Source organism: Podarcis cretensis (assembly GCF_951804945.1).
Source record: "Podarcis cretensis genome assembly, chromosome: 5".
In the NCBI taxonomy this organism is placed as follows: domain Eukaryota; kingdom Metazoa; phylum Chordata; class Lepidosauria; order Squamata; family Lacertidae; genus Podarcis; species Podarcis cretensis.
In genome coordinates, this window is record NC_137174.1 from 26,923,509 (window position 1) to 26,937,227 (window position 13,719).

The following is a 13,719-nucleotide window of genomic DNA, read 5'->3' on the forward strand; positions in this document are numbered from 1 at the left end:
ACTCCCCAAAAATTCCACCCTGGCTCCTAACCTTTCTCTCCAAGTATTATCCTAACTCTGACTCTGCCGTGCAATATTCACCCAAATTCTGCCCTGGCTTGAATAATCTGGATGTCCTTTCTTTCCAATGGTGGCTGGTGCCCATTGGCAGGTAGGGAGGTCAGCAGTGGGTGGCGCTAGAGGCAGTGACAGGCAGAGCCAACGAGTTCTAGCTTTGTCCCCATCCTGCTGAATACTAGCAGGGCAACACTGAGACTAAGGAAGAGGAAGCTGGTGGCCAGGAACACCTCCAGGACTTGCTATATGTAAGGAGGGAGGCAAGTAGGGGCTGGCTGATGGGGCAATGACTCATTTACCCCAATTAACCAGCCTCCACTGCCTCTTTCACTCAACCACATGCTGTCCCCACCCAAAGTGGCCCTTATTTCTGAAATTGCAAAATGAGCAACCTGAATCACTCCCAACACTTGCTAACTGCTGTGAACAATGCATGTTATCACAGGAGGCAGGTAATGCTGAAGCTCTTTCAAACAAGCAGGCACATGGGCACGTATATAGAAAGCCAGCATTTTATCCGGATTATCAAGGATCTCAGGGACCTTTTTCTGTCGCAGTGTTAACAAGTTGCCGGTTTCGCATAGTCAGCAGGTGGGTAAAAAAAAAAAATCTCCATCAGCAGTTTTCAGCAGTTTCTGGCCAGAGAGGGGAGGGATGGTTCAGGGAGAGGAATGCTGTTGATAAAACCCACTCCTCAGAGATAGTGGGATGAAAACTAAATATAAAACAGAGACTTAACATGGGCAGCCTTTCAAAGTCATTGCATTTTTACCCCTCCACTGCTTGTGGGGTTTTTGGCAAGTCCAACTTTTTAAACAACCCTGATGTGAGAAGCCATCACAATTACCTCAGCCATGTAACTAATAAGGGCACAACACCCCTAACAAGTTGGCTACCCTGGTTAAAGTCTGAATTTATTTTCCCTGTTTTTTAAAAGGTCGCCTTGCCCTTGTGTAATGGTTACCAGCTTCCCACTTGTGTGTTGCTTTTACTTTGAATAAAAGACACACACACACACACACACACACACACACACCACCACCACTGCCGCCATGACATTTTCAAGTGCAAGAGTTTTAAAATTAAAGGTTGTGGCATGGAGTGTGGGAAGTTCGATGGGGATTCTTGGCTTTTTCACTGAGTGCATTGCTAACATTTCTTTCTCAGGAACAAATGATTAAAATAGAAACAAAAACAAAAAGAGGGAGCCTTGGCTTTTGATTTTGTAAGGTTGCATACATACTTTCTAAGGAAGGGGTGGGCAACATGGGCCTTCCAGATGTTTTGGACTACAACTCTCATCAGCCCCAGAAAGCATGGTCAGTGGACAGGGATTACTGGAACTGTAGTCCACAACACCTGGAAGGTCCCATTTTGGCTAAGCCCTGTTTTGTGAAGTAAGCATCACTGAAGTTAGTGGACTTACCTCTGAGTAAGCATGCATAGGATTATGCTGCACACAAGTTTTGTCATGGTTACCAAGTTATCAAGGGACGCGGGTGGCGCTGTGGGTTAAACCACAGAGCCTAGGATTTGCCAATCAGAAGGTCGGCGGTTCGAATCCCGGCAACGGGGTGAGCTCCTGTTGCTCGGTCCCTGCACCTGCCAACCTAGCAGTTCGAAAGCATGTCAAAGTGCAAATAGATAAATAGGTACCGCTCCAGTGGGGAAGGTAAACAGCGTTTCCATGCACTGCTCTGGTTCGCCAGAAGCGGCTTAGTCATGCTAGCCACATGACCCGGAAGCTGTACGCCAGCTCCCTCAGTCAATAAAGCGAGATGAGTGCCGCAACCCCAGAGTCGGTCACGACTGGACCTACTGGTCAGGGGTCCCTTTACCTTTACCTTACCAAGTTATCACTTGCAGAAACCTCATTGAAACATGAAATTGAACTATTGTACTCTTGGACAATTCATTTCTTCACATTTCAGTAGGTCTCCTGAATGACAAGTTCATAGTGGACTACAGCCAACACCTTTCAATCTTCTGATGTTTCGAAACCCTTAAGGCTGAACACCCAAGGCAAAACTTGTTTGTTCCATGTTGTCCCACAGGGCTACCATATTTATTTATTTATTTATTCGTTCATTCATTCATACATACACACATACCTCTGAATTATAAATTCAAGATTATGCAGCAACTTGTGGTTCAAGCTCTCAGGCCCTGCCAGTAAAAAACGTTTATTTACTGTTAAGTGTCTCATATCCTCCAACCTTTCTCCTATGAAAATAGGGATGTCCCATTCAATAACAACAACAATAACTATTATAGTTACTGTTATTATATTTCTACTTCAGCTACTCTGTGTAGCTTCCAACATATATAAAAACATAATAAAACTTGCCCATACAGGGCTGCCTTCAGATGACTTCATACCCTCCAATATTTCTCTGATGAAAATAGGGACATCCTAAGGAAAAGCAGGACATTCCAGGATCAAATCAGAAACCGGGACGGCTTCTGTAAATCTGGGACTGTCCCTGGAAAAAGGGACACTTGGAGGATCTGGAGTTTTCCATCATTAACTGGTATGCTTTCGACAGCATGGGGAACACAGTACCCAAGGATGCTCATCTATCATGCCCTATTGTCCCAGGACCAGGATGCACATGAGATGCATGTGACCATCAAGAGACAAAAACTGCCCTCACTAACAGCTTAATGATGAAGCACATGTGGGAAGGGGGCAAAAATGGCTGTCCAGTGCCAGTCACCTGGCTGCTGGACTATTTCCTTGCTTGCTACCCATGCCTGCTGGTGCAGCTTGTTCTTGTCCTGTTCTGTTTTGATGTAGCCTACCTCCTGCTCACAGACTTTTACCTCCATCTTGGATCTCTTGCCTGCAATATGAATTTCACAACAGCCTGCTTCCTCTGCCGTTCTTAACCAAGAGCTGCTGCCATTTCTTGGAGCCAGAAACCAAGAACTTGATCCTTTGTGATTAGTTATCAATGCTTTGATTTTTACAGCTCTTCCCAGGTGGCTCATAAGATTTCTTATAAACCAGTGATTGCATTATTTGAGTTGGGGGTTGGGGAATAACATACACTGAAAGTAAAGTTCACCTAGAAAATGAAGGTGGAAGTCAGCAGTGTAAAATCCCAAAGAGAGAGATTCTGTCTCTCAAATGGATAATTATTCTTGGCACGCTGTTATAGCCTTTTTGCACGTTCTGCGATTTTCAAATTGTTTGAATGGCTGGTCCCATACAGACAGAACACTTTAGGTTGCTATTAGAGCATTTTTTCAGAGGAAATAAAACACAACACCCTTTCTTTTCAAGTGTCAACATTTCTAAGTGGTCAATTGTGTTCTTTTAATTGCCACTGTACAAAGAAAAGGAAAATGGGTGTTTTCTGACCAGTCAAATATCAAGCAAATAATGGGGCTGGGACACTGATAAAAACTGGCAGCACTGTAGATGTTCAACGTTGCCTTTCCCTGAAACTGCAGCTTTCAATGTGCTTAGCCTTGCTTAGCCATGCATTGAATATGATCTCATATTCCCTTTTTACATTAATTATGGAGTTCCTGTAGCTGCAGTGCAGATAATGGCAAATTGGAAATGGTCAGAGAAGAAGCCACAGTCTGTATGGTATGCTCACACATAAGGTGACTGATGGTTTATCACTGTACCTTTTTCACATCTAATAATGATTGGTATAAGCTGAAGATAATTATCTTTACTTAATTCAGATACAGTGGTACCTCGGATTACATACGCTTCAGGTTACAGATTCCGCTAACCCAGAAATAGTGCTTCAGGTTAAGAACTTTGCTTCAGGATAAGAACAGAAATCTTGCTCCAGCGACACAGCAGCAGCAGGAGGCCCCATTAGCTAAAGTGGTGCTTCAGGTTAAGAACAGTTTCAGGTTAAGAACGGACCTCCGGAACAAATTAAGTACTTAACCTGAGGTACCACTGTACAGCATAAACATTCCAGCTGTGGTTTTTTTAATATATAGTGTGTTTTCAGGGGCCAGCCCAAGACATTTTGCTGCCTGAGGCAGAAGATAAGTTGGCACTTCTTCTTTCCATCACCAGACTGGTAAGTGAATCTTGGTTCAGTGTTGGACAGAATCCTACGGTGTCCCTGAGGCGAGCAGGAGAGCTTACAAAGTGCATAGCAGATGCAGCTCCAACACCTTATTGTTACTGTGCACACCTCAGGATTTGCCACCTGAGGTAGCTGCTTCATTCTGCCTAACGGTGGGATCCGGCTATGTGTAAACATGCAAAGTAAAATGCCAATAGTTCAACTCTGATTAAGCACATGGAGAAACTGGCTTCCGTCCATGGAAGGGAGGGCAACCTATGTTGCCCCCTGCCTCTGGTAGCAAAATTTCTTGGACTAACCCTCTCTCTCTCTCTCACACACACACACAGAGGTATGTGTGTGGTTGTCTTGTGTCTAGTGTGACATACATGGGGACACTGTTATCCTGTGAGATGTTAGATAGCTAACTGGATTCTTTTAAATTAAAAAAAGTTGTATTTTATGCTATTGTAATAAAGCTTGATTCATTTTTATATAACAATATTTATATGCCGCTGAATAATGTCCAAGGTGACTCAAGGCTCTGACAAGGGCTTTGAGCCCAAATCTTCCTGTCTAAAGCAAATACGCTTCATCTCATACACCACGTAACTTTCAAACTTCCTCAGAGAATCCTCTCCACAGCTGTTTGCCTGCTTGGGAACCTTCTTTTTGGGGTGTGAGAGGTGCACCTGAAGGTTGACTCTAGGGCTCAGTATTCACCATACCATTAAAGCTCATCCAAAGTACATTCATTCTCTCAAAGTGCTGTGGTTTGTTAAGGGTTGTCGGGAACCGTTACATCTGTGAGGGGTAAACTGCAGCATCCAGAATTCTCTGAGAGAAAGAATGTGCTTCGTCTGTAGGGCCTCTGTTGCCTCATGCAAACTGAATGTGACGTACACACAAAATGCCACAGAAGCAGAGGAGAATTGGAAAGTGGCATTTAAAGAGCATTTGCGAAAAACGTACCTGAGATTATGGATCTTCTCACTGAGATCCACATGCCAAGCTCTGCAGGACCGCCAGAGTTTATTTTTTTTAAAAAAAACTATATACCACTTGATTCTTTAAAAAAAAACAACCAAACACCCTCAAAGGATTCCTGGGAACACAGTTGGAAAACTATGGCCCTACACCACTACAAAAACAGTATTTATACCACTTTTATCTTATTTTGAATGTTTTTGTGGTATTTAACATTACTGTCATAGCATGGGTTTATTAAAAGAGCATTAGGTTGTTGTTTGGCTTCCCTACTCCACCGTAAACATTTGTTGTGCAGAGAAACCTCTAGTGGGTTCTCATTGTTCTTGAACAGAACACATTCTGGCTTGTCTCCCAACAGAAGGATACGAACATTTTTCATGGAATGGGGGTAGCAACCCTTTTTTGAAGTGATGAACTTCTGCTTGAAGTCTATCCTGGTCTTGCTATGTGCAGCATGGAAGAAATATTTGTACGCAAAAGCTGTAGATTATGTACATTCTCAACAGAGAAGAAACTAACCCCAATGTAGCACAGCCAAAACCAGAAAGGGTCTGCTAAACACACAGCAGAATGAGCTGGGAGTAGGGACTGTACCACTTTCTCCACTTGTAGAATCTGATACCATTTGAAAACAAACGAAAGACAAACAAAACAGCTCTCTATAAACAAGCACATGGGCTAACACTTTCCTTGTTGTGCTCGTTTTCTGTTTAGTTGAGAGTTTTAATATAGAGAAGCATTCAAAAATGTGATCCTTCTCCCACAGATTGAAGTGGTGCAGCCCAGGTCGCGGGTTTGAGCCCCACGTTGAATTGCAGGGGGTTGGACTGGATGACCCTTGTGGTCCATTCCAATTCTACACTTCTTTGATCCTATGACCACCTTGGGTGTCAGGATCCACAGGGGCAGCAGATAGTAGGTACTGCTAGTCTCTTTTCAGCTTTGTTCCCAACATAGATCTTTATATCCCTCCCATGTTCCTGATGCCGATCTTCACTCACCCCTAGCAAGGCGGAGGCACCATTTTGTGGTTTGCCTCAGGTGCCAAAATGTCTCGGGCGGGTCGGCCCTGCTTGGAAGAGCACATTGCCTCTGTCTCCTTTAGCAGATTTATGCCCCCAATTTTAGGCTCTCTTTTTTGTTGTTGTTGTCTCAGATCTTGCCAAATTTGTCACTCAGCGAAAATAAATATGTAAATTATCTTCTTTAGTGAGCTATTTTGACAAGGGGCAATCAAGCTCGACACAGGATTCCCATCTACCAATTGATCCAAGACTTTACATCTTGACAAACTTTCTTGGTAGCAAATGGACTTGGCTTTCCAAATGCTGAAGAGAACTGGCTGGGCTGGCCTTCTACCCCCATCTGGTATATAATAGAGTGTTCTAGAACAGACTTGAATGGGATGTACTACTGGACAGAAGCAAAACAATCCACACCCCTTTAGCTCCTCCTGGGAACAAAGCCCAAGGCGACAACTTGAAAACAAGAAAAGTAGAAACCTATCAAGACGCTAGGGGAATGTGTAGAACAGAATTAAACATAATATTTGATCCCTGCTAGAGGCAAGCAAGTGGGATGCGGGTGGTGCTGTGGGTTAAATCACTGAGCCTAGGACTTGCCGATCAGAAGGTCAGTGGTTTGAATCCCTGCGACGGGATGAGCTCCCATTGCTCAGTCCCAGCTCCTGCCAACCTAGCAGTTCAAAAGCACGTCAAAGTGCAAGTAGATAAATAGGAACCGCTCCTGCGGGGAGGTATACAGTGTTTCTATGCGCTGCTCTGGTTCGCCAGAAGCGGCTTAGTCATGCTGGCCACATGACCCAGAAGCTGTACGCCGGCTCCCTCGGCCAATAAAGCGAGATGAGTGCCGCAACCCCAGAGTCAGTCACGACTGGACCTAATGGTCAGGGGTCCCTTTACCTTTACCTAGAGGCAAGCAAATTGGGGTGGAGGCATGCAGAGCAGTTGCCCAGAATTAATTTACCTTCTTTTGGGGGCAAAGCCTTGAAACCTCTCCAGATGTTTTGGACAACAATTCCCATGAAACCCACTCAGTGGGCACACAGGGGCTGATGGGAATTGCAGTTCCAAACATCTGGAAGGCACCATGCTGCTTTTTCTGGACAAATTTTGTAACCCAGAGTGTTGTCTTTTCTATCCTGAAATGAACTAAAAAAGAAAAATGACATCAATAACATCAAAATGTTGGCAACCTAAAACTGTGAGCAGGTGTTGTGTTATAGATTAACATTTTGAGGTAGTTTTGTCATTGCAGTCCTATACTTGGGAGGCAGTAAGTGGAATCCTTATTTTCCTGAATTTGTTTACCAACCTGGAAACCTGTATTTAGTTATACTGTATTTATTATTTTATTTAAAAGATTTATAAACTGCAACTCTCCTCCTAAGGTAGCTTGCATACAATATTAAAATGCAGAAACAACAATAGCAAGCTAATTACAAAAGCCATCATACCGTGCTAAAAAATATAAAAAGTCATAAAACCAGCCATAACACAGAGGCTAATAAAACCAGCTTAATAAAACAAATTCAGAACCATTCTCACCATCTGCTGACTCACTCATTGGGAGGTACAAAAGAAAAAAGCGAAAACTGACATCAGAGGCAGAGGATTTTATTACCAACATTTTATCTCCATAGTCTGTTATTCAACCTGGCCATTGCTATATGATTTCATTTCTACAGCAGAGGCCCTGATAATTCTTTTTGCACGGAACAGTTAACTATAAAATGACATTAAAATACTGTTTTCTGGTGACACAAAGAAAAAGAAAACAAAGCATTGTTTTCTGTTACTTTCGGGAGGCCCTTAAATTTCTTGCCAGTTTATATATACCCAGTGCTATTTGAACAGATTTTTATTTCCCCTTTAAAAAAACGAACTGAAAACCAACCTTGTTGGGCAGGGACACATTCATATTAAATAGATGTGACTTTAATCCTTTTCTTTCCAAATAAAATTTCAAAAAATTGTGCCAAAATTACTTAAAATCTAATCCATACACTGCCTTGGTGCTGCTTCTCAGGTTCCATGCCACATCAACAACATTTTAATTCAGAAACCACACCTAGCAGGTACATGCCATTGCTTTCCATGTCGCACCAGCAATCCTTGAATCAAAGAACCATCTCATTTAGGGAACTGTATGTACTGCTTTTGTTTCTCTAACTATTAGAGTTTTAGTTGAGATGCTCAGACACCTTCCTCCACTTTTTTATTTTTTGCAGAGAAGATAAATAAACACAACATATCCAAGTTGGCAGCTGTGTGTAGGTAGCAGTACAATCTAATATTTGAGGAACTCAAATATGATCAACTATTGCCTCCCCACTCTTGCCCATCTTCAGTTGGGAAACAAATATGGAATGATAAAAGGAGGTTGACCTTTTATTTGGTCTTGTCGCTTTGCGAAACCACAAGTCAATTACTGTATGTGTTTCTTCTTAGGCTGAGTCAGATTAACAGTGGGAAGGGGCTAAACTGTCGTGTAATCACCAAATCTAGCTATAGTTTTGATTCATATCCATTTTTGAAGTTAATATGCTTTAAGAACAGCTTTGTAAGAGGAAAAGGTGGCCACCCTGTGCAATATTTACTAGACTGCTGGGGGCTGCCAGAGAAGGGGTGGAGAGTTCTGCCTCTTCTGCCACAGCCCGCTGAACTTCCATAACGGTGCAAGAGGACAGAAAAAGCACTCAATCAGTGGCGGAGCTTCATGCTCTGGCACCGGGGGGGGGGCGGAGAGCAGGTGGGGGCAGCGCTGGCACAGGCGGGGGGGGCAGCCGCAATGGCACCCACTGGGATTGCACTGCCAGGGGTGGTGCCTCCCCCCCCCCACACTCCTCTTCCTCTGCCACTGCACTCACTTCTTCCTCCCATCAACCTGTTCACTTGCTACCAGGCTATTGCTAAAATGCAATGCATCTTTAGAGCAAATCCTCAACACCAAAGGCAAAAACTTTCCCTCTTTAGGTTCTATAGACCTTTAAACAAAATAACAAAAAACAACAACACACTATTGCTTATAAATGAGTCATATCAACAGAAACCAATCATCAAAGTAACAAATGAAGACTTTTGCCATAACTTTTAACGATTGTACACAGGCCGGAACTGACATAGTGACATATTCAAAAGTCACAACTTCAAAATGTGACACAATGATTTTCAGCTGAATCAATTAATAGACTTTTAAATGGAATGTCACTCTGTTCCCTGCAAATTGCTGTAAGTCAGAATGATAAAACTCATTTCAATGCCATTGTTCCCTCTATAAGATAACCAGTAAAAAGAGTTACTCATTGGAATTAGGAAGGCTGAACAATGCCCTCAGATGTACTCAAAGTAAAGAAGGCGGTGACATTTTTCCTAAAACATTGAAAGAAGCAGCAATAAGGAACTTAAGTTCTGGTAATCAAATGTGCTTTATGTTTGACAGTATTAAACAAATAATAATAATGTTTTTTCAAGGAATGCCTTCCCCTGTATCTGCCTACCCATGCCATTAGATCTGCAGGTGGCCAGTGGGTGGGGAGGCCTGTCTCATCCCACCACTGGGGTAAGTGCATGAGATACAGCCTTCTCTGTGGTGGCACTGTGACTCTGAAACAGCTTCCCCTGGCGCCGTTATTGGTATCCCAGTGCCAGACTATGACTCACCTGTTCACTTGGGCATTAATGAGCAGGTAGTCACTGCTGGACTAACCTGCTTGACTAATCTGCTCTGACCATCTGAAGTTGCTCTGTCCATCAATATATCTGATAATCTGCTTCAAAGGCTTTTTAGCAATCTCAGTCCCAAAACTCTTTACATATAAAAGTCTAATCTCCGCACTACGGATGAAACAAACTGCTTTCAAGAGTGATTCCTCATTTCTTCAAAGGCTGTCCTAAGAGAAACCAGAAATGGTTTCAAGCCAGCATTTACCGTCATTTTATAAGCCACTGTTTGCATTGCTGTTATTGCCAGTTCAGTTCTGCATAGATCAACAGGGACATTTCTGAATAATGTGTAGATTTAAACATCTCCATCTCATGTCCTCCTTGACTAAATCACAGGTTGCTCGGGGCATGGAGGGGTGTGAGCAGGAAGTGTTCTACAGTCTAGTCAAGCAAACTTCTGAACCACATCAAACCTCTTGCTCCCTCTGATAAGCACTGAATATTTAAAGCTGCAACAAGCGAACATTCAGGCAACATCCTGAAAACGTATTTCCAATCAGAGTTCCTACTTCTTATCTATTTTATGCTCTTTAACCCTGGATCCATTTTTGGATTAACCTCAACATTTTTAGTTGTTGCTAGTCACACAGATCTGAACTCAACAAATTCTAGAAGACAGGTTTCTTCCCTGGCAATAATTATTTACTACTACAGCCCAAGTCTTAAAAATCACTGGTCTGTTTCTATGTTAAGCAATGCTCATAGTTTTGATCCATTTTCCTGACAGTTCCAACATATGCCAGGGAGCAATATTGAAGTTCACAGACCCTGCCTTCATTCCATCAAGTGAGGACATAAGACACACTCACTAACATTTCACAGATAGAAAAGGGGTCTTGCTTGTAATGGAGATCGCTGCCTGATCATGACCACATTACACACTCGAGTGGGGAGGGGTATTATTCTTCCTTTACTCTTACTCTGTTATTCCGCAGTACCTTGTCCTTTACCAGTTCAAAAGCTGAGATAGGATGTGTTCTTTCGGTAAAAAATATATTGGGGTGAGAGGAGGAACGTGACACAAATGGGACTGGCCAAGAAAGAAAGAAAGAAAGAAAGAAGAAAGAAAAATTGCAATGTGGAATGTTTCTGCCCTCCGCTAGAATATTGTTTCATTGCCTCTTCCACCCATCCTTCCACACACACCATGCAACGAACAGAATTCTGCAGGCACTGAGCATGCTCAGTTCTCACTGGGATGTTTCAGGGGTTCCCACCTTATTTTCACCCCTCCTTAATTTTTTGTACTTCCGCAAACCTTGGGGTTCCACCATGCTTGCTGATACTTTACCTCTAGTTCATGGGTGATGCTGTTTGGGCTGTATAAGGACCCACACTTGAAGAATCAAGTTAGGGCTCCTCCAGATGACCAATTTATTGAGCATTCATCTTATTTGTGCAAACAAAGCTCACACATTGTTTAGGCGCTGCCTTGCCTTTACTGAACATTTGTTCTGATTTGTTTGCGGGGCAGTTATAACAGAATGAGAATTCATCCTGATTTGCTTGCAGGGTGTTTATATGTGTCTGATTAATCATTTGTTCACCCCTCACTTTTCAAGTTTAAGTTTATTTGTTGCACTAGGGCAACAGAGCACTTCAATCCACTTTAATTGAGCAAACCTGAAGCTCCAGCATGCACTTGAATTGTATCATCATCATCATCATCATCATCATCATCATCATCATTAAATTTATATACCGCCCTTCATTTGTAGATCCCAGGACAGTTCACAACATAAAATCACAATATAAGAAACACAAATACATAATAAAAAGAAGAACAAAACCAAACCAATAACACCCCCCCCACACACACACACATTTAAAGGGCATCGTACGTCAGTCAGCCAGAGGCCTGGTGGAAGAGGAACATTTCCCTTCCCACAAAATGCTGACAGTCTGGAGGGACCCTTAATTACGCTTATATTCTATTTTTCCTCCAAAGGATCAAAGGGAATGTATGTGGGAGCTGTTTCAGTTTATCCTGACAACTATCTTCATGAGGAAAGTCAAACTGAATGATGGTGACATGCCCAAGGTCACTGAGACAGCTTCGTTGGTGTTTGAAGCAAATCTTCCTGCTTCAAATCCGATGCACTTATCAAGTCCAAAATTCCACAGCTCAGTGGTAAAGTACAAGACTTGGGTGCACACAGTCCTAGTGCAATCAACGCCTAGTGTCTTCAAATGGTATCGGGAGGGCTGGTGTGTAGGGGACCTGCTTAAGACCTTGGAGACCTGATGCCAGTCAGAGCAGATATTACCAGGCTGGATTAAACAACGATCTGACTCAGTGTAAGGCAGAGTCCCACGTTCTATGTAACTAACTACTACTCCCACAGGGACGTGGGTGGCACTGTGGGTTAAACCACAGAGCCTAGGACTTGCTGATCAGAAGGTCGGCAGTTCGAATCCCCGCGACGGGGTGAGCTCCCATTGCTCGGTCCCTGCTCCTGCCAACCTAGCAGTTTGAAAGCACGTCAAAGTGCAAGTAGATAAATACGTACCGCTCCGGCGGGAAGGTAAACGGCGTTTCCGTGCACTGCTCTGGTTCACCAGAAGCGGCTTAGTCATGCTGGCCACATGACCCGGAAGCTGTACGCCGGCTCCCTCGGCCGGTAAAGTGAGATGAGCGCTGCAACCCCGGAGTCAGTCATGACTGGACTTACTGGTCAGGGGTCCCTTTACCTTTACCTTACTACTCCCACACTGACTCTCAAGATGCCTAAACATTCCCCGGAGGATGAATATGCCTAAGATTTGAACCCAGGACATGTCACAATCAAAGCGGAAACTTTCCCAGTGTATAAAGTGCTTTGCAATTTTTAGATGGGAGAAATCTCTTTTTCATTCCAGTAAATTTTGACTGGGGTCAAAGTATCCCCCCTCTCCAATTGATCAAGCAATACAGTATACCATGTTCTTCACATTTTAAAACACCACCACCTAAATAAAAACAATTAATTCCAAACTCAATTATTTAAGAAATAGTCTCCCTCCTATAACTGAGCTGCCCCAAACCTACCCATATAGTAAAGCCATTTTCTAACAAATCCCCTTACAAATACACAAAGACCAGCCTACATCATGTTAACGCTTCTGAACAACACTGTCTCTGAATGACCCACACAGCAGTTCAGCAAAGTCTGTGGATTAAATGCTGTTTCTGTTCCACGCCTTCTGAAAGTTTTAGCTTTATAACAAATCAAGAAACAGTCCGTCTAACGAGCAACATCAGTATTAGAGAAGCAAGCAATTACTATACCCTTTCGGAATTGCTCCCAGCCATAATGTAATTCACATCGCATATTTGCGTCCTCTGTTCAAGCCATCTCTACACGCACTGACAGCCCATCTAGCTCCTGCTCAGCCTCTAACAAAACACCACAATTGCATTAATGCCCATGAACAGTGTGCAGTGGGTCAGCACACTTCCAAAGCCTCTGCTTTAGGGCAGAACAATTTCAGCTTCAACCTAGTTCATCTGTACACATTCCACCAAGTGTAGTTTGGCTGCACAAACAATCTACAACACAGGCTTTAAAAGAGAGATATGCCGGCAACTGAGACTTTCTGAGTATGCAACATGATCTATCCCATGAAAGCTGGCATAAAAGCCTTTCTTTTGGGGTCAAAATATGCACACAAACCTTTTTCACATTTCTTGTGCATGGCTCATGTTCTGCACATCTACTGAGAAACCTGGGTTAATGCCTTAAGAAAAGTATACTTTTATGAAGTACACTAGGTTAATGTATTAAGAAAAGTATACTTTTATATTTTCAAGTATACTTTTAAGAAGTATGCTTGAAAACCAATAGCTTAAACTTAAATATAGCGAACATAAGCAATGCTGAAACAGTAAGGTAAAGGTAAAGGTACCC

The 13,719-nt window shown here is 42.9% G+C and overlaps 1 protein-coding gene across 18 annotated transcripts in view; it reads right to left on the bottom strand.

Annotated features, from left to right (window-relative positions):
- Window positions 1-13,719, bottom strand: part of ANK3 (ankyrin 3) — a 388,986-nt gene that overhangs the window by 140,877 nt on the left and 234,390 nt on the right. Inside the window, exon 1 of one of the 18 annotated variants that reach the window (XM_079975561.1) lies at window positions 13,101-13,280. The exons of the other annotated variants lie outside the window; for them this stretch is intronic. Coding sequence (XP_079831687.1) covers window positions 13,101-13,124 — 24 coding nt within the window. The 5' untranslated portion in view covers window positions 13,125-13,280. Of the gene's footprint in view, window positions 1-13,100; window positions 13,281-13,719 lie in introns of those variants that run through there. 18 annotated transcript variants of the gene reach the window in all.